Below are 21,000 nucleotides of genomic sequence, written 5' to 3'. Positions count from 1 at the left end.
GTTTAAGGTAATTATCGATATGTATGTTCCTATGACCATTTTCTTAATTGTTTTGGGTTTGTTTTTGTAGGTCCTTTTCTTCTCTTGTGTTTCCCACTTAGAGAAGTTCCTTTAGCATTTGTTGTAGAGCTGGTTTGGTGGTGCTGAATTCTCTTAGCTTTTGCTTGTCTGTAAAGCTTTTCATTTCTCCATCAAATCTAAATGAGATCCTTGCTGGGTAGAGTAATCTTGGTTGTAGGTTCTTGCCTTTCATCACTTTAAGTATATCATGCCACTCCCTTCTGGCTTGCAGAGTTTCTGCTGAGAAATCAGCTGTTAACCTTATGGGAGTTCCCTTGTATGTTATTTGTCGTTTTTCCCTTGCTGCTTTCAGTAATTTTTCTTTGTCTTTAATTTTTGCCACTTTGATAACTATGTGTCTTGGCGTGTTTCTCCTTGGGTTTATTCTGTATGGGACTCTCTGCGCTTCCTGGACTTGGGTGGCTATTTCCTTTCCCATGTTAGGGAAGTTTTCGACTATAATCTCTTCAAATATTTTCTCTGGTCCTTTCTCTCTCTCTTCTCCTTCTGGGACCCCTATAATGCGAATGTTGTTGCGTTTAATGTTGTCCCAGAGGTCTCTTAGGCTGTCTTCATTTCTTTTCATTCTTTTTTCTTTAGTCTGTTCTGCAGCAGTGAATTCCACCATTCTGTCTTCCAGGTCACTTATCCGTTCTTCTGCCTCAGTTATTCTGCTATTGATTCCTTCTAGTGTAGTTTTCATTTCAGTTATTGTATTGGTCATCTCTGTTTGTTTGTTCTTTAATTCTTCTAGGTCTTTGTTAATCATTTCTTGCATCTTCTCAATCTTTGCCTCCATTCTTATTCCGAGGTCCTGGATCATCTTCACTATCATTATTCTGAATTCTTTTTCTGGAAGGTTGCCTATCTCCACTTCATTTAGTTGTTTTTCTGGGGTTTTTTCTTGTTCCTTCATCTGGTACATAGCCCTCTGCCTTTTCATCTTCTCTGTCTTTCTGTAACTGTGGTTTTTGGTCCACAGGCTGCAGGATTGTAGTTTTTCTTGCTTCTGTTGTCTGCCCTCTGGTGGTTGAGGCTATCTAAGAGGCTTGATGGGAGGCTCTGGTGGTGGGTTGAGCTCTATCCTTTCTTAATATCCCTACTTTGTCTCATTTTAATATCTTTGGACTTGAATTCTGTTTTATCTGTTATTATATTGTTACTTCTGCTTGCCACATTTTGTATTTTCCTGGTTCACCTTTCTCATCTTTTAATTTTCAGCTTATTTTCCTATGTTTTTATTGTGTTTCTTGTAAAAACTACAAACAGAATTTTGTAACCCAAGCTGATCTTCTTTGATGTCAACAGGGAAATTTAGTCCATTAATATTTGTTGATATAATCAGTATATAAAATTTTTATTTCTTCCAACACATTTTCTGTTCAGTGTGTGTGATACTTCCTCATTATTACCTCTTTTCCCTTTTCTTACTTTGCTGGTTTGGTCATATTTCTTTTCATTTCATTTTCCCCATTCAGTCCTTCTTGTTAAATTGTAAGTTTTACTCTGCTTTTCCATTTTGCTAGTGCTTACATTCCCATCCTGATGTCATAATTAAATCTATATTTCTCTTTTATTACATCAGAATTAAACAGTAACTATGACTGATCATTTCACCAATTATTTTATTAACACATACTAAAGAAGTTCAGAAACCGTTTTCCCTCTCCTCTCCAGTTTTTTGCTAAAATAGTTCAGAATTTTTACTATTAGGCTATATTTAAGCTGTCATTTCTAATATGTCTCTTCTCTCTCAAGAACCTTTCTTAACACTTGTCTGATAAATTCCTACTCATAGGAACATCATCCATTCAGATTCAGTCATATATACTGTAAGAATAATTATGCAATACTTTATCCTTTCTTTGCATGTTGTTTGAATGTCATATTCTTTCAGTTTTTCCAGGAAACTTGTAGCTTGAATTTAGGGTCCTTCATTTCCTTGTATAATTCTGTAGGTTTTCTGATTTTCTATGTGTCTCTTAACAATATGCTTGTTTGTTTCGACTTTGAAGGCTACTACATACATTATATACATATATATACATATATGTATATACATACATATAAACATTCTTGCACATGTCTCCTGGTGTTCATGGGCAAGAGTTTCTGTAGTTAAGGTATGTGCCTGATTATAATATATGTTCATCTTGTCTTTACTAGATAATACCAAATTGTTTTCAAAGTAGTTTTACCAGTTCACACCCCATCTCAGCTCTGTATGAAAGTTCCTTTTTGTGTGTCTTTGCCATTCTGGATAGGTTGTATTTCATGGTGATCTTAATTTGCATTTCTCTGGTTACTAATGAGATCAATTGTATTTTTCTTGCCTATTTCTATTTTTCTTCCTCTATAAAATGTCTGTTCATGTCTTTTCTTTCTGATTTATAGGAATTCTTTGTATATTCTGGGTATATATGTTACAAATATCTAATTATAGGATAAGAAAGAACAGCCTATGTGATAAAGTGGTATTTGGGCATAAATTGAAATGAAATGAAGAACAAATCTTGCAAATATTTAGGGAAAGATCATTTCAGGCAAGGGAAACAGGGTAAAGGCCTGAGGTAGGAACATATTCAACAAGTTCCAAGAACATGGGCATCAGTATGGATGGAGCTGGGGAGACTGTAAGAGAGACTGTCTGTGCAAGATTATGTTGGGCCTTGTAGAGCTTGGTAAAGAATTTGGACTTCATTCTAAGTAGGCTGACTAGTCACTGAGAGTCTTGAGCCAGGAGTAAAATAATCTGTAGATTTTAAAGGCTCACTCAGCTGGGTAGTGAATAGACTGTGGAAGTACAAGGATGAAAGCCGGGAAATCAGCCAGCACATGTTGCAATTATACAGCTCTGATGATGGTGGCTTAAATTACGGTGGAAGCAGTGGAAATGGGGAGAAATGATTGGATTTGGGTTATAATTTCATGGCATCCACCAGGATTTGCTGATGAATTGGATATGAAGTGAGAGAATAAGTGAAGTATCAAGGATGACACCAGAGTTTTGTCCAGAGCAGTGTGTAAATGGAGTTAAAAAATGGAAGCTGCAGTTTTGGGGCAAGTGTATCAAAGTTTTGTTTTAAACATATTAAGTTTTGGGGGGTGTTATTAGACATACAAGTGGAGATACTGAATAGACAATTAGATAGTTAAGTCTAGAGTTCCCAGAAAAAGTTGAAGCAGGAGTTATAGATTTGTAATCATTCCATATCTATGTGACATTAAAGATATAAGAGTAGATGCTAACACCTATAAAGAGAGTGTAGCTATCTAAGAGAATTCTGAGGACTGAGCTCTGGAACTCCAAGATTTAGAAGTCAAGAAGATGTAATGAGCAAGCCCGAGAGACTAAAGGAGTGGCCATGAGAGTAAGTTATGTGGAAGCCAAGAGAAGGAAATGATGAACTGTGTCAAGTACCACTGATGGTTTGATTAAGATAAGTACTGAGTATTGACCATTGTATTTTGACCAGTGGAAATCATTGGTGCCCTTGCCAAGAACAATTTTATTGGAGTAGGGAGAAAAACCTGACTGGAATGGGTTCAAGGCAGAATGGGAGGAGAGGAAGTAGAGAGAGTAATTTCTCTTCATGGGATGGATTGTGCATAAGAGGGACTATCAGAGGATGCAGACAAGAGGGCAGATGATTTCAGAAAAAAGTCATTGAGTAGGTGAGAAGGAATAAGATTTAGCTGAAATGGTAGGAGCATAGGCAGTTCATGCATTGTAACAGGAGGGAAGCAGAGTATAGGGGTACCAATATTATACATTGATTACAAAGAAAATGTTCTCCAGATGGATCTCCTCTTTCCCTAAGCCTCAAAAAAGCAGTTCCTCTGCATCTGATTCCATCCTCAAAATGATGTCCATCAGGTTGAATGAGAGACAACTATTAAGTCCTTCTCCCCATCTTCTTTCTTATACCCCCATGCCCACCCCTAGCATCTGAACCTGTTTTCCCTCCTTCCCACAAAACAATGAAAGCTTCTGAAGATAGATGCAGTGGGGTGGGAGAATAGTGGGTGGGAGGTGGTCACTGGGCCCACACACCTAGTCTCTACTTAGGTTACCAAACCACCAGGTACTGTTATTTTTCAGAAGTACATGAGTAATATTGCAATACAGAGTCATTCTAAATTTTTACTGAATTTTGAGTACTTTTTGCCATTATCTAGTTAATCAATCAACAATTATATAAAATTCTATAGATTTGTTTGTTATATTATTTAATAGTGATTTTTATACATGAAGACTAGGAATCATTTCTTTGAAAGACTACCTTATATAAAATTCAGCAAATCAAAAAAAAAATCACATTGCTGTTCACATTATCTTTTTAGTACTCTTCCTGTGATATTCCTTTTTCAAGATCTATGTTAAGTCAAAATAATAACTTCAATAGCTCAACAAATATTTATTAGTAGTCCACTGTATGATAGATGGTTTGGAAAGCTTCAGATCTACATTGGTAAATAAAAGAGACCTGGCCCCTATCCTCATGGGGCAATTAGCCTAGCAGAGGAGGAGGCTGTGTGCTCTGAAGGAAACAAATGCAGCAATAGAGAATAACTACAGAAAGGCATAATAATGTATTCTTTCATTCATTCAGCAGAGATTTATTGAGGCACTGCCGGACACTGAAGAGAATACACAAAGCTGACAAAGAGGTGGTATCTTCTTTGAAGATCACTGTCAAGGACAGGGGAACTTTTTCATTAACCCTCTTCTCTTAACATTATCTTCCCTTGGGGACTCTGATTTGTATCTACAAATGTGTATGTGGTTACAAAAATTATATATCTAAATTTTAATCTAATTTCATCCTCTTTTGGGCTCTGGACCTTAACTTAAAGTTGCCAGTTGTGGTAGAAATAAAGGAAAACAATACTTTTTATATTTTACTCTATGATGAAACAAAGGCAATTTAAAATTAAGATTGGTGCAGATGTACATGTGTCTTTACAGTTCCTATTTTATATAATGTCAAGAGGAGTTAAGGTTAACTGTCTTTTTAATAACAGCTAGTTATTTTATTTAACTTGCTAAGAGAAAAATCAGTGACTGCATGCTTGACAATGGAACTATAATGAGGTTCAAATCATAGGCTTGATCTCAAATGCAAACCTCATAGAGAAAAATATTCTAAAGTAGTGTTTTCCAAACTGTTAATCCCATGAGATACTAGCAGGTTTTTCATCAAGTGAAAAAGACAGATATACTTGGGAAACACTATATATTAATATTATTCTCTTAGAGATCCATAATCCATACAACGTATTGAAGGTTCTGAGATACAGTACTAAGTAAGGTAAGGATATCACTTTAAATTTTCTAATACAGCATTGCTTAAACATATTTGACCATAGAAACCTTTGTCGTTTGTTTTTTTGCTTGGGTTTTGGAGGGAGGAGAAAATAGGTGATTAGGAACACTTTTTAACATCAGAAAATGCAAACTAAATGAAGTTATAGTTTCCCTTCCTCTCTCAAGTCTTTCTAATCAAGTTCCAAAAGTCACAGCTAACATTAGTGAGTGTCTGCTATATGCCAAGCATCACATACTTTTATACATTATTTTACCTAGGCTAATGGTGATATTGTGAGGTAAATGCCCTGTTTAATAGGTGAGTAAACTGATACTTGGATAAATAAAATAATCCACCCCAGATATAATGCTTCTAAATGATAGGATTCATACCCAGATATGGCCAACCCAAAGTTCATTTTTCCCACATGCCACATGTTCATAAGCTGTAGATAGATGGAAGAGTTATTATATCTCTTAAGATTTATTTTGGGAAGACCAAACATATTCATTGTAGGGGGTGGAGGGTAGAGGTGGCAAGATTGTAACAATTTAGCACTTTAGGAAAACATCTCTTAATAATATTTTACATTTATTCAATTCTTTAAGTTAATTCTCCTGGTGTGCAAAGTTCTCCTTTGACATAAACTGCTTGATTAGCTCCAGAAGAGTCATCAGCCTGCAGATTTAGAGAAATAAAGGCTATGTGAAGGGGCAGCAGTGTGCTCTAGTGGAAAGACCATAGTCTTTCCCTGACCGTTCTATTTAATGTCCGGTTGCCTCAAGTCACTCTCTGTTACATTACACGTTTCACTCATAGTGCATACTATTGTGTGGTATTATCTTACTCTTTATTTGTTTGCGGGCTCTCTCTATCTTCCCACCAGAATATAAGCCCCATGAAAGCAGATACCTTGTTTGTTTATTCAGAGCTGTAGTTTCAGGACCTTAAACGGTGCCTGGTACATGAAACCACTCAATCAGTGTTTTATGAGTAAGTAAAAGAAAGAATAAAATAAATTAACCCTTGATTAATATCTCTGCTTTGGCATTTATTATCTCTATAAACTTGGCCAATTACTTAGCTTCTATAAACCTATTCCTCATCTTTAAAATGGAAATGCTAGTGTTTATTTCAAACCCTTGAGCTGCAAGTTACATTACGTAAGATAGATATGTAAATGATCTAGTTCAATGTTAATTCATCTTTCAACTTTGCTTTTATCACATGTCCCCCTTTTTTTCACCGGGACTCATGAAAAGACTGGATCACAAGCAGAAATGTGAACATTTCTATATTAATTCAAACTGCATTATGTATAATCAGCATGTTAGGAAATTATTTTGGGTGTAAGACTTTTTACACTGAACAAAATGTAAGACATTTGCTTTAGTTTTCAATAAGATTCCATGGTTTCATAGTGTAATCAAATCCTGATAAAACCAGAACTGAAAGGGCATTAAAAAAGAGAAAAGGGGTTAAAATAAATGAAAAAGAAAACCATTTTGGAGTTATTATTGGGGAGGGAAGGGGCTGATAGGATGTATGTCTTATTTTCTGTTAACCACAGTATTTTAGGATTGGAAGGAATCAACCTTTATGCTCTTTCCCACAATCTCTTGCCTAGACCTCTTTTCCAGAATCCCACCAAACGACCATGAAGTCCCTGCCTGAAACGCCAGAAAGATTGTGTGAGAAAGAGTTTGGACTTAAGAGTCCACATAATCCAAGCTCTATCACTCTAACATTGGGCATGCCATCTTCTTGACTCTTCATTCTCCCAATTTACAAATGGAATTAATAATACCTACTTGTTGTGAGGCATAAATGATACATATATAAAATTCCTGGCATATAGTAGATACTCCACAAATATTACTTCCCTTCCCGCTGGTAACTCATTCCTTCCCCAGGAAACTTGTTTGAAACATCTCCTTAAACATTTCTGGATCCTTTCTATATATTGACCCCTGGCATTTGTTTCTCTGTCACCTATCCATTCTAACATAACTTTGGAGGGGGGTGGTCTATAGAACAAGTGTAATCCTTTTTCTTTATGACAATACTTGAGCTCAGAAATCACAAAGGCAAACGCTCGCAGAGACCAGGCAGGTAACTTAATTGGGCAGAGTGACCTGATTTAAGAAAACTGACCAACAGCCTACTACTAGTTTGTGGTGGGAACCGGGACGTGTGGGAGTGTCTGTGCCCCATTCAAAAGCAGCAGCTGTAGCTCGGCTTTAACAGATTGTTGCCACCCAGCTAATTCAGAAATGCTTTCATAACTCTGGAAAGAATTGTGTGAGCCAAACAAAACATGTCTATGAGCCAGAACAGGGATTAGAGCCAGCAAACTGCAGCCTCTGCTTAGATGATTGCAAACCATTATCAAGCCTTCCTTAGCCATTTTTCCTGGCTTAAACAGCACAGACACTTGATACTGTTAAGTAGCCCATGCCTGTCATAGAGCAGATGGGAGCTGGAGTCCAGCCTGCCCTCTGATCACCCCAAGACACCTGGGAACCAGCAGTGGCCCAGTTGTACATCTTGTTCTCCTTCAACCACTCCTCATGAGGCAGATTTCTACTCATCTCCCTGTTAGACTGTTTTTCTTCCTAACACATGACAATTCAGCAAAATAGAAATTCTAGAAATTGTCCTGAAATACAAATGTGGCCTGACCAGCACAAGATGTAGACACTCTCCTCCCTTAATTTAGAAATTAGATTCTTAGCTTTGGGTCCTTATATCTCATAATAGTCCATGTATTGATTTCAAGGAGTTTCAAATGATCATGAGCCCGCTGAATTTGTGCACAAGATTTTGTGGGGTTTGCATATGTATATGCATATCTTTTAACAGATTTTTAAAAGAATAAAACTCAAAAGGAGATTCAACATCTACTAAACACTATGTTTTAATTATGTAGTCTGTAGCATTAACTTTGGGAAGGCAGTCCTGTCAGAATATTGACCAACACTGAGCTTGGTTTCTGCTAAAAGCCATTTGTCTTTTCTACATGTTACTGCAAAGCTCCATAACCTTGCATGGGATACTGATGTAATTACCCACACCCATCAGCCCCGTGAATGCTGGTGTAATTAATTATTTAATCCAAGTCTGAGACCTAACATTTTTACTTATTGTGTCTCATTTTATGAGATAGATGCCAAAGCCTGTAATGCTATAATTTTAAGAATTAAGAAAAATCATTCTCTGCTGGAATATTTGGTTTCTATGTATTTATATTACCTTCCTTTCTTTTTTTTTTTTTCTTCTCTGTAGGTCGAAAGTTTAAAAAGTTCAATAAAGTTAGAGTTATGAGAGCACTAGATGCCGTTGCTCTCTCACAGCCGGTGGGCATTCCAAATGAAAGCCAAGCCCTAAGCCAGAGAATCACTTTTTCACCAAATCAAGACTTACAGTTGGTCCCCCCACTGATCAACTTGCTCATGAGCATTGAACCAGATGTGGTCTATGCAGGACACGACAACACCAAACCTGATACCTCCAGTTCTTTGCTGACAAGTCTGAATCAGCTAGGCGAGAGACAACTTCTTTCAGTAGTCAAGTGGTCTAAGTTACTGCCAGGTAATAATTATTTGTATATAATAGCATGTAATAAAAACTTTACTATGGCTTTTTACTAGTGGGTGGTTAAATAAAACAGTCTGTGCAATAAATTAAATATAGTGTAAGCAGGGTGTTTTAGTATGTGTTTCAGCAGTTCAAAATATTTATCTAGGACCCTATATTATATGTTACTTTTCTAGGACCCTACTGTGTGCTATGGAAATACAAAAGACATAGATAACATTTTGAGTCTTGTTGATGAATCAAGACTTACATAATGAAATAGTTAAGGAATAGCATAAATCAATATGTTAAACCATAGATAATATAGTAGTTCAGAAAAAAGACAAATTGACCATCTTCTTAGAAATGTCTAGTTCGTTCCAAATCCTAATTTAACCAACCTCACATGGTTGAAAATAAAACTGAATGTACCTATTCATATAACAAATCAAAACAGTATTCAGAGTATAGCAGAGTATCTAAAGTCAATTAAGAAATAAAATTCCTAAACATAAACAAATAATTTGGACATAGAGAAACCTCCAGTCACTATTTTCTCGAATTTATACCTAGACAGTGAGAATTTGGATTATATCATCATGAAAGGATTTCAGTCACTTTATTTATGAGCTACTTTTGCTCTCTCAGCACAGCTCCATAGGAGCCAAGCAGTTCAAAGAGTTACAGGGGTGCAGTTCTCACCTGGCTAAACCTTAGAGTATAAAGCCAAGAGAATACATGGGTAGTAATTACTTGTGGAGGCATTAATCCCATAATTAGAAATAGAACATTTTTTAAAGTTACTTTCTCTTCACACCAATAATATCCTTATACTCCTTTAGACCAGTTTATTTTTCCAATATCTGATCAAGAATTAAACATAGTATGCCATTTTAGTCTCCAGGTAAATTTAATAGCCTTTTTAAAAAAGAATTCATTTCCCAATTTGCCTTAATATTATTTCTCAGTTATTATTCTACCTGAAAGGTTTGAAATACTATAGATGAATTGTTATTGAAAATTCAAGGTTACATGAGATAGAAAGAAAAATAGATTCCTGTTTGTTGAATCTTTTAAAAAATACATGTTGAGAAAAGTTAATTAAATTCACTATTCTAGTGAAGATAAAGTAAAATAAAAAATCACAGTGCCCAGGTTCTTATTAGCTTCATTCTTGCTGAAAAGCCTTGGACAGGTAATATTTTTTTCCACTAGAAAAGTTCTGAATGTTTTTTTTTTAAGTTACTGTAAAGTGGTTATCAAATTTGATAGATCTTTATTAAATTAAAATATTACAATAACATTGGCAAACTTTTTCTGTTTAAAAATGAGTGTTTATGTGTTTAAACTTTTCTGTTTTTCTATGATTTGGAAAAGGTTATTTCTTTGATGTTTGTTGATATAGTTCATATTTCTTTTGTTTGCATTTTGTACGTTCTCTATTGTTTAAAAAGATTCTACTGTCACTGGCAAAGTTAGAAAATAACCAGTCATAATTCCAACGATAATTTATTCATTTTGGGAAAAAACTAAGTGAGCTTCTTAAATTGAAACACTATTATCTCTCTAGATTTTTGATCCCCACACACCCTCAAAAAGAGTAAGAGAAAATTTTTACATTGTGTTTGGTGGCAACATTTTTAATGTTACAAAATGTAATTTGTGTGTAAGTAAACAAGAATGATGGCATCACCAGTATTACATGTACTGTTTTCACTAACTGTATAATAAGGGAAACATTAGGATTATTAAAGTATTGTGTGGCCCATGGTCTTTCAAACCATATTTTCATGGTCTGAATTCTGGGAATAACTCGAATGAATGACGAAAATAATCAGTGAACTAGAGTGACTATATCGACCTCTGTGAAAGGACTCTGAAGGACACATATATATATATATATATATATATATATAAAGTAATCTGGTATCATTAGCTACTCAAAAACTTTCGGTTGACTTTAAATCAGAGTACAGTTTTTATTTACTTGATTCACTCGGTAAATGTCTGTTGCCTACTTCCTGTGTGCAAGACTTAACAATTAAACAGTGGTGTTAGAAAGAGAAGGCTGAGCTCATGGTGTGAATGCATTTTGGTGCAGCACATCCTAGCATCTGGTCATCAGTTTTGTACATAAGAGAAACTTATTTTATCCATTCACTCACATGTTACTGGTCTGTGAAAGATGGCCTTGGTTAAATGAAGCTTATTAATAGTTTACTTATTTACAGTGAAAAAAAAAGATGCTGCTAGGAAAACATGTAGGTAGATCAGGTAATTCTTTCACAATAGGAAAGTGTAGTTGGGAAGTCAGCTTATGATCAGATTTTAGGCCCTCTGAGGCACAAAAGGAGAAAAACCTGCCTTGAAGACCTGGGTGAAAGGAATCATGGTCCTAAACTAAACAGGGACAACACTTCTTCACAGGATCATATGTTCTCTGGTTAAGCTCATTTGAATAGCAGACCTGTAGGGATTTGAAGTTAAAATACTGTATATAATAAGTGTTTGCTCAAGAACTAAAACTTGTAGATTATATGTGTTTATCCAAATAAACCAATGCCCTTTAACTTTGCCAAGAAAAAAGATAATCTTAAAAATTTCTCAGGAGAAAAAAAAGATCAGATGCAGAATGATAATCATTACCAAGGTAACAGCATGCATGAGGGCCGCAAGGCATGTATCTGCAGGTCCCTGAGAGGATTTATGTTGCCTGGTCAGGGATTCTCATTTCATCTTTGTCTATGCTCTTCTTTTATCTTGGACCTGTTACAATAATTGCATTGTATTTAACACCGTTCCCATAGTATTTCAGAGATATCTTTGTTTCTATTTAATGGAGATTTGCAAGATACTTTAGCCTCATGACAGTACATTTACAAGCGATCTCTTAGGATACATTGCCTCTGACATACTGTACCTATACATGAATGATTTCACATTGACATTTAGCTATAATTTCAGTGGGTAATGTTTTCTTATTTGAAACTTGAAGCAACACAATATTTACAAAATTTTAAAAATGAACAAGATATATTCCCTCTGTTAAGGAACATTCAATCCAACGGAATATAAGACACCCAAACAACTATACAGTTGACCCTAGTACAACGCGGGAGCTAGGGACACTGATCCTCCGAACAGTCAAAAGTCCACATGTAACTTTACAGTGAGCCCAGTTCTACATCCACAGATTCAGGCAACTGCAGATCATGTAGTACTGTAGTATTGAAAAAAATCCTGGGTGAGTGGACCCAGTTCAAACCCATGTTGTTCAAAGGTCAACTATAGAAGTATGTGAAAGTGGCATAAGATACAGATTTTTAAAAATGGGGACAGAAGAACATTTTTGGCTTCAGGGACAAGAGAAGGATTCAGAAACAAGGTATCAGTTAAAGTACACCATTAAGGAGAAATGAGACTCTGATAAATCGTGATTAAGACGAGAAAGCATTCTGGATAGAAGGAATGGTGTAAAATAAGGACGTCATGAGGTATGCTTGGTGAATAATGAATCAGACCAGCATAAGAATGGTTCTCAATCTTTTCAGGTGTGAAGGTCCCTTAGTAACATAAAAAATGTCATCATACCTTCCCCCATGGCATAGTAATTAAAACTTTTAATAGCTGCTGATTGAGAAAAAATACATTTGTGCATATGGTTTGTCAAACACTACTGGCCTCCTGGGGGTTTCATCATCCAAGTATTAAGAAACCACTGACAATAAAATTATATTGGGGAGAATGGCAGAAAGTAAATTTAGAGGCATACATTATGGGCTGAGTCAGAGTAGGCTTTGGAAGTTAAATCATTAAGTACTCATTCCCAGTCCAATTTCATCTTTAAATATTCTTCGTCCTGTGTATTAATACACTGTAGCAGAACTGATGTGACAGATAAGTTTGGGAGAAATATTTCCTTTTTATAAATGTTGTCTTGATTCATCTATTTATTTGGTGAAAAAAATGTATTCAGGTCAATGCTTTGACATTTTTAAACATACCTTACTTCTTGGTCTCAGTTAGCCAGACTACTTGCAATCATCAGTATCAGAGGACTCAAACAGTCCTTTGTCTGGTTTTCTGCCTTTGAAGCATGCCAAAATATCTTCTGAGTCAGTGATAGCCATTGCATGTGTGACAAAAGATTTTTTTCTCTCGCCCCAAATCAAATGAATAAATTAAATTACTTTCCCCAACAAAGTGATAGAAAAGAAATGAGATTAGCCTTCTAAGAGTAAAGTCAGGCTTTGATAATACTTTTATGAAGACTTTAAAAAATGATTTTTCTGATATCCTATTCCACTGAAATTACTATTGCCAATGTCACCAAAATGTTTTACTTATCAAATCAAATGAATACTTTCAGCCCTTAACATGTTTCACATGCCTCTGGGGCCATTGACAAAGTAACCATGTTTTGCCGAAACTCTTCCTTTGGCATTCATCACTTCCCTTCCAGACAGATAATGTTTCTCTCAATTTACGTATCTCCTGTTTCCTTTGTGGATTTGTTCTTCCACTCACACCATGAATTTAGCATTTCCTGGTTCCATCTTAAATTCCAGTAGTTTCTCAGTCTGCAAGGCTGGATGTGCTCACTCATGGCCTTGTTTTCAACTACCACTATATTCTGATGACTCCTAATTACATGGTACCAACCCAGACCCTCTACGGAACTACTAGACCATATATTTCTACTGCTTATTACACATTTCCACCTGAATGAACTTCCAAGCCAATATGACCTTCTGCTCTGTGAGCCTAAGGCCTTTTACTGTATCTTGAAATGGCACCTCAGACAGAATCTTGATTATAATCCTTGGCTTACTTTTCTCCTTCACCTCCTGTCTAATTAGTTATCAAATTCTGTCAACTCTGCTTATTATAGATATGATTCATTATCCACGATATTTACACTGCTACTGCCTTGAGCTAGTTTAGGTCCCGGTCATTTTTTCCTAGATTTCGGTCGTAGACCCCTGACTGACACTGTTACCACACTTTCACACTACCCCCAAACCATCCTCAATTCTGCCACCAGAATCATCTTTCAAAAACAATTGTAATCAATTATATTATTCCCTTCCCTTTCCAGAACAAAGCCACACTTCTTAGCCTTAGTACCCCAGGCCTTTCTGTGATATGCCTCCTGAGTTTGCACATTTTCTCTCACTCTCCCACTTCAAGCACCTCTGAGCTTCAGTTCCCACAAAGCTCTTTGCTCCATTTCCTGCCTTTCTTTGTCCATATTGTTTTCCTTACCTGGAGGCCCTTCTTTTCTCCTACATCTTCCCTGGCCAGTCCCTAACTAGCCTTCAGGATGCTAATCAACCTTCCCCTAGAAAGATTTTCCTGCGCCTTCCCAGACTGAGCCAAAGGCCCCTTTTCTCTCCGAGCGCTTCACCCTTGTCTTTGTCAACCACACCACTGTCACGCTTGAGTGGTAATTATGTTCTACTTATCTGTCTGTCTCACAGACTACAAATATTAAAGGCAGAAACAGCATCTTTCTAGTCTTTATGCCGAGTTGCAAACATAATGCTTCATCCCAAACAGGTGCTTAAAGAATATTTATAGAAATTTAAATTTTGGAAGTGGTATGAAAGAACTATGCTACCTTAAATCATTACCCATCAAGTCCTTATTCATAATGTCATCAAACATATGTTGGTGATTACATTTATTGTGCTGAAGCTTTTTTGTGTTCGTTAAAGTTCATGCTTTGTGTCATAAGGTGCTGAGGTAGTGAGTGCTCTGCCCTTGTTGTAGATTAGCTATTTCAGTATGTGACTGTTTTGTGGACTTTTGTCTCAGTAATGCAGTAAAGCCAGGAGAACCTAGAAGGTCATATAGGCCATGTGTTACTGTATACTTTCTTTTCAGTTTTTTTTTAGTCATTAAGGATTGGACAGCTTGTGACAGAAATTATCAAGTCAAGTCACTTTAAAGGAAAGGGCATTTTTCTTTACTACTTGTTGAACACAATTACGGGTCATCCATCACTTCTCTGTGTGAAGGTTTTCATTTTGATCCTCATCTCAAATGTACTGAGTTTACCTGATCATTATCATCAATGGGAATTTGATCTCAGTGTTCCCGTCTTTGTTTCAGTATAAAGTAATGAATGATATTACAGTTAATGGTAAAAAAAAAATGCACTTCTGTACCAAGTATGTTCAAGTCAATTTAACATTGTACATTTATCTCAGATAAGCCCTCTAAAAGGGGGAGTAAATAAAGCTATTTTCTGAGTTGTTTTCCATTCTGTTAAATAGAAAGAATATACTTTCTGCTATAAATATTGGTAACTTCATAAGTTTTAAGTTATTTCAGCAAGATTTGCCTTTTATATTATAATATACTAAAAATAGACCAAGTCTATATGTGCCTCCCTTGAGGGTGTCTTGATTTGCAAAAATTAGGAAAGTTTATTTATTTCTTATCAAATGATTCTAAACTTGGTGGAAGAACTAATTACTGTTACTATAAAATATTCAGTTTACAAGTGGCATTTCTGTATTAGATCTATTGTATTGACTGACTCATAATATTTTTTAAAAAACCAGAGAGGTAAAATATATAAACATGAACTTCAAGATGCATGTATGGCATATGAAAATAAAAAGAGAATTATGAAAATTGCATGCCACATTTTTCTTGGCTAGCTATTTAGGGAGTCTTTCTACACCTGAATAAATCAGGATGTAAGCAATAAACACCGACTCTATTAATTTTAGAAAACAAAAACAAAAACAAACAAGGATGAATTGGGAGATTGGGATTGACATATATATACTAATATGTATAAAATAGATAACTAATAAGAACCTGCTGTATAGCACACAGGGAACTCCACTTCGCTGTACAGTAGAAACTAACACAACATTGTAAAACAACTACAACCCCCCCACAAAAAAACAGTTGAGCTTCACAAAAAACAAAAAAACAAAAACAAAACAAAAAGAAAAAAATAATTTTCTGAAAAGACATCAGGGATTCAGTGAATAGAAGCTAGAGGACAAGTCTGGAAAGTAGGCAGAAACCAAGGCATCTCTGGAGGGCCAATAAACAAATCACAAATATCCCCATTGGATCCCACTGTCATTAGACACTACCACCATCACAAATAAAGCCTAATCATATGTTAATCTTTGTTTTACTATTTTTTGCTTCAAAGTCCAGGTAGTAGGTGTTCCACAGATCAAACCTAGATCACAAGCCCAGGGAAAGAGGCCTTAGCCAACTTCCTTGGTGGGAAAGTGGGGTACTTGCTCTCACCAAACTACAATCAGTGGGAAACTCTATTTGCATAGAGGAAAAAAGGGAGGGAGAGAAGGAGGCAGGGGAGAAAGTGAAACACTGAAAAGTCACCCTCCCCCCAAAAAAGGGGCAAATATCTGCTATGGTACCACTATTTATGAATATGTGCTAGGGTTGTTTTTGGTTCATCTGAGACTAAGAATTTCTAGGAAGGGAATAGCAGTCTTCCTACTATTCACATGAAGTTGGGACTATCTGGAGAGTATGGAGAGAAGATAGATAGCCTTTTCTGCTACCTGTCTTGAGATAGTTAACTGAATCAGGAAATAAATTTCTTTTGCCCTTGAGATCTAAGAAATTAAGTTTTGCTTTGGTTTTACTTTTGAAATAGGCCATTTGTAAGTGGACTTCAGTGAGAGTTTTTGAAGGAATAGACGCTATTTAAAAAGTTGTACAGAAAGTGGTTGAGGTTCCTACCAAAACACTTGTTTTTCTTTATACCTTTAATGAAATATTTCATTCACTTTTATTGTTTCAGGTACACTCAGGTACAAATAATTTAAATTTTATATCTTTTGCTCAGATAACTCCTCATACCTCCAATTCATATGTATATGGATATTCCATCAGTCCCTCAAACAGGTCCAAAACTTACTATTTTTTCTCTAGCCTGTTTCTCCTCCTTTATTTTGTCTCAGTAATGCTGTTATCATCACCCACCATTCAAGTAAAAAAACTGAAAGATCTATTTGACTCCCTCTTTCTCCTACCTATGTACTATCACTTGCCAGATTTCTTTGATTTTACTCTTTAAACATTTCTCTGATGCACTCTATCTTCTCTACTCCTACCTGTTGACTTATTTCAGGCTTTTATCATCTCTCACCTGGACTTTGGCCATAGCTCCCAATTTCTCTCCCTAACCTCAGACCTTTTCCCTTGAATCCATCCTCCACATGTCTACCAATGAGCTGTGCATAATATAAATCAGGCTATATCACTCCCGTTGCTCCTTAATAGGAATACAAGACCATCCACGATCTGACCCCAGCCCATGCCTCCAAGCACCTCTTTACCCCTCCCTCCTTTAAGCCCATCAGTGCTGAGCTGGTCATCTTCCCCCAAGCAGGCAAAAAGAGAATTAGAAAGAGATGGAGAGAAAACTTTGACTATGTAAGTGAAGATACACTTGACTTTTCCCTGCCATCCTTCCTCTACCACCAACACCAGAGAAAGGTCTAAAAGAGGGAGGTTGTGAAGGTGTGAAAGACCAGAGCATTCACACCACACATACACACACACACACACACACACACACACACAAACACATCCATACCCACACAGACTCTAAACCTCTTAAGCCATATGGGAATTTAAAATGAGACTAGATTAAGTTTCAGAAAGCAAAAGTGACCAGAAAACTACGGAATCTACCCCAAATTTAATTAAGGATTGTTAAAGAAAAATTAGACGTAGCATAATTGAAAGCAGTGGTTTTACAAAATAAAACCAATTTATGTTTAAATCCCAAAGAATTAAGATTCCTCAACCAACTGACTCTAATCTGTTCAGGCATTATTTCTGTTTGGGGGCAATTTTCCTGATCTCCCTATTGCCTGGTGTATTCCCTCTTACCTTCTCTATCGCAATACTTATGTGCTTATCTCTCCTGTTGAGTTGCAAGCTTCTTTTAAGGGCAACGGTTGTGTCTTACTTATCTTCATAACCCCAACATTTTACCACAGTGCCTGCACACAATTGGCTCTCAATAAATGAGTGTTGCATGAATGAATGATAGATGTTTGATTTAATTAGTGAATTCCCAGAAATGCTAAATCACAGTGACTAATTTTAATAAATTCCAGAGTCTCTTCTTGTTTTTAGTGTTTCAGACTCTATTATTATTTCCTGCTTTTTTGTGTAAATATATTGAGATTGAAAACATTATATTACATTACCCTACTTACATCTATTTTCAAATTTTTATTTATTTTTAAGGTTTTTGACAAAGTGATTTTTGTGATCATTTATATGTAAATTTATTTTGTAGGTTTTCGAAACTTACATATTGATGACCAGATAACTCTCATCCAGTATTCTTGGATGAGCTTAATGGTATTTGGACTAGGATGGAGATCTTATAAGCATGTCAGTGGACAGATGCTGTATTTTGCACCTGATCTAATACTAAATGAGTAAGTAGTAACTTGACATTTGTTGTTATTGTTATCAAAAGTATATACGTAGGATAATCTTGAAAATTACATTTCAATAGATGATCATACATCTAGTGTCCTAAATAATAGAATTTTCCTGAAAGGTTTCTTAGAACTACCTCGGGATATAGCTTTAAATGACAACATTAATAAAATTGTATTATTTTATCAGTGATTTGATATTTGGAGCTTTTTTCTTTTACTTCAATAGTTGTCACAAATCAAAAATTTTTTAACTTCAAAAATGTATCAAGAAATATACTTAAAGACAAAAGTAAATATTTAGTTTATCCAATTAAAATTTTTACATTGGTAGTAATGAAGATAATGGATTAAATGAGGAATATTTTTGCATGAAAGTATTGACTTACCTTCAAAAAGTAAAAATATTATCTCTCTTCCTAGAGGAAAAATTAGACTGGCAATTTATTTAAAACATTGAAAGATAAATACTGAAATTGAATTCAATTTGCTTCATTATATTGGAATTACTGTAATTAACTTTGTACATGTAACCTTAAACTGAGTAAGAATTTTTTCATGAAAATATTTATACTGTCCTAATGGTGCATGCTGACTCAGAATTATATAACATGATAATTTATATTTGGATAAGTCTTTACAGATTACAGGTAACTTTCATATATTTTATTCCATTTTTTCCTACAATCCCTTGAAGTTGGTAAGGAATCAGCACCCTTTATTTCACAGTTCAGGAAACTGAGGCAGAGGAGATTGCATAATTTGCCAAAGAATCTTAGCTCTTCTGAGTCAAAATCTAGTTTTTTTTCACTATTCCTATTCACTTCTTTGACTAGCACAAATATTACAAAACAGTACAGAGTTGAGAAAATGCCTTAAGTAAATTTCCTTAACATTCAGAATTTGTGTTTGTCTTGTCAGTTATTTAATGCTTGTTAATGTTGTCTTTTCTATATCACCATACATTTCCTCTAGAATAGTTCACAGTGTAACTATTTTATACTGAATACTCTAAACTGAGTACACTGAACTATTCTATACTATTCAATTTCTGTGAATTGAATTCACTCTCCCATTGGATTGCACACAAAATTTTATTTGTGTTTTTCACAGGAAAAGATCAGTAAATAAAGTATTTCCTGAGTGTTCCTCAGCACCACATTTTCAACTCCCACAACTTTACTCTCCTCTCTTGGTTTAGGTTTTTAAAATGGGATAATAAAAGTGAGAAACAGCATTAATCTTAGTTAATGTGTATTTAATATAATTTTCTAACTTCAAATTTTTTAACCTCAAAAATCCAGTATTGTGACTAAATTTAGAAGACATTTAAAATTCCAAATATTGAGTTTGTTTATAAAAAGTCATTTTCAATAAGTCAAATAATTACTAAATCTCGTAATCTCTGATACATTACATAAACTGGCTAAGATACTCTGTGTTTTTTTTTTTCCTGTTGCTTTTTGTTTTGTGTGTTGTGTGTGGTGCAAGACAGCGGATGAAGGAATCATCATTCTATTCATTATGCCTTACCATGTGGCAGATCCCACAGGAGTTTGTGAAGCTTCAAGTTAGCCAAGAAGAGTTCCTCTGTATGAAAGTATTGCTACTTCTTAATACAAGTGAGTGAGCATAAGTAACTTAATACAAGATATTTACTTTCTTAATTTTTAATTCATTAGGAAAGTTTCAAACAACAATATGATCATATGATTACACATGAGCTATGAATCTTAGATAACAACTGCAAAAGAGAAACATCCATAGACTATAATAACATTACTTCATATTTCTCAGGTTTTACCTATCACCTAATATTAAAATAGCCCATCAATTAAGCCAGTTTCTATCCTTTTTAGGTAAAACATAATTAAATGACTTTTTCATATTCATCCAATTAGATATTATAAACTAATTAATATTGCATAATCACAAACTATGCTTCCCTCCATCCCCACCCCACAAAGGATTTACTATGTAAAACACACAATTTTATTTGTAACTATTCTCTTTATGTCAGGATAGGCTAAGGGTTATAACACATAACTGCAAAGATCAGTAGCATAATACAATAGCAGTTTATTTATTACTCACAGTCAGCCCAGTGGGTTGGCAAGAAAACCCAGGCTCCTTACATCCAGGTGCTCTACCCTTTTCATCACCTTGGAGTCCTCCATTGGATCTGACTAGAAGATGAGCACTGCGTAAGAAAAGGTTTAGAGATGAGACCTTGAACTGTCTGCCACCCACATTCTGTGGCTCACCTTAACTGCAGGAGAGGCTGGAAAATGAACCCTAGTTGCATACCCTGAAGAAAAAGGAAATGTTGTACTATAGAACAGCATTGGTAACCAGAAGGATGGGTAGATATCCATTCATTCTTTAATACACAAAGAACACATGCACCTCTGCTTCAGTGGATCTCCAAGGGTCTGGGTGGGAAATTTTTTTAAATTGCTTCTAACTTTTACCCTTTTCTGTGCCATTTCCATGCACAGGTAGACTCAGCCTTTGAATGTCTGAATTGGCCCTTCCTTCACTCATAGTGATTTGAAAGGAAACCACAGAAAGCTAAGGCCTTAGGTAGAAAGTGA

At 35.4% G+C, this 21,000-nt stretch overlaps 1 protein-coding gene across 2 annotated transcripts in view; it reads left to right on the top strand.

The window, feature by feature from the left end:
• The window catches only part of PGR (progesterone receptor), a 105,062-nt gene that overhangs the window by 68,081 nt on the left and 15,981 nt on the right, over positions 1 to 21,000 (top strand). For both annotated transcript variants that reach the window (XM_057552786.1, XM_057552785.1), the window contains 3 exons: positions 8,655 to 8,960; positions 18,259 to 18,403; positions 19,898 to 20,028. In XM_057552786.1, coding sequence (XP_057408769.1) covers positions 8,655 to 8,960; positions 18,259 to 18,403; positions 19,898 to 20,028 — 582 coding nt within the window. The remainder of the gene's footprint in view (positions 1 to 8,654; positions 8,961 to 18,258; positions 18,404 to 19,897; positions 20,029 to 21,000) is intronic.

The sequence above is a fragment of the Balaenoptera acutorostrata genome, chromosome 9 (assembly GCF_949987535.1).
Source record: "Balaenoptera acutorostrata chromosome 9, mBalAcu1.1, whole genome shotgun sequence".
Lineage (NCBI taxonomy): Eukaryota > Metazoa > Chordata > Mammalia > Artiodactyla > Balaenopteridae > Balaenoptera > Balaenoptera acutorostrata.
This window is presented reverse-complemented; position numbering and strand designations above follow the sequence as displayed.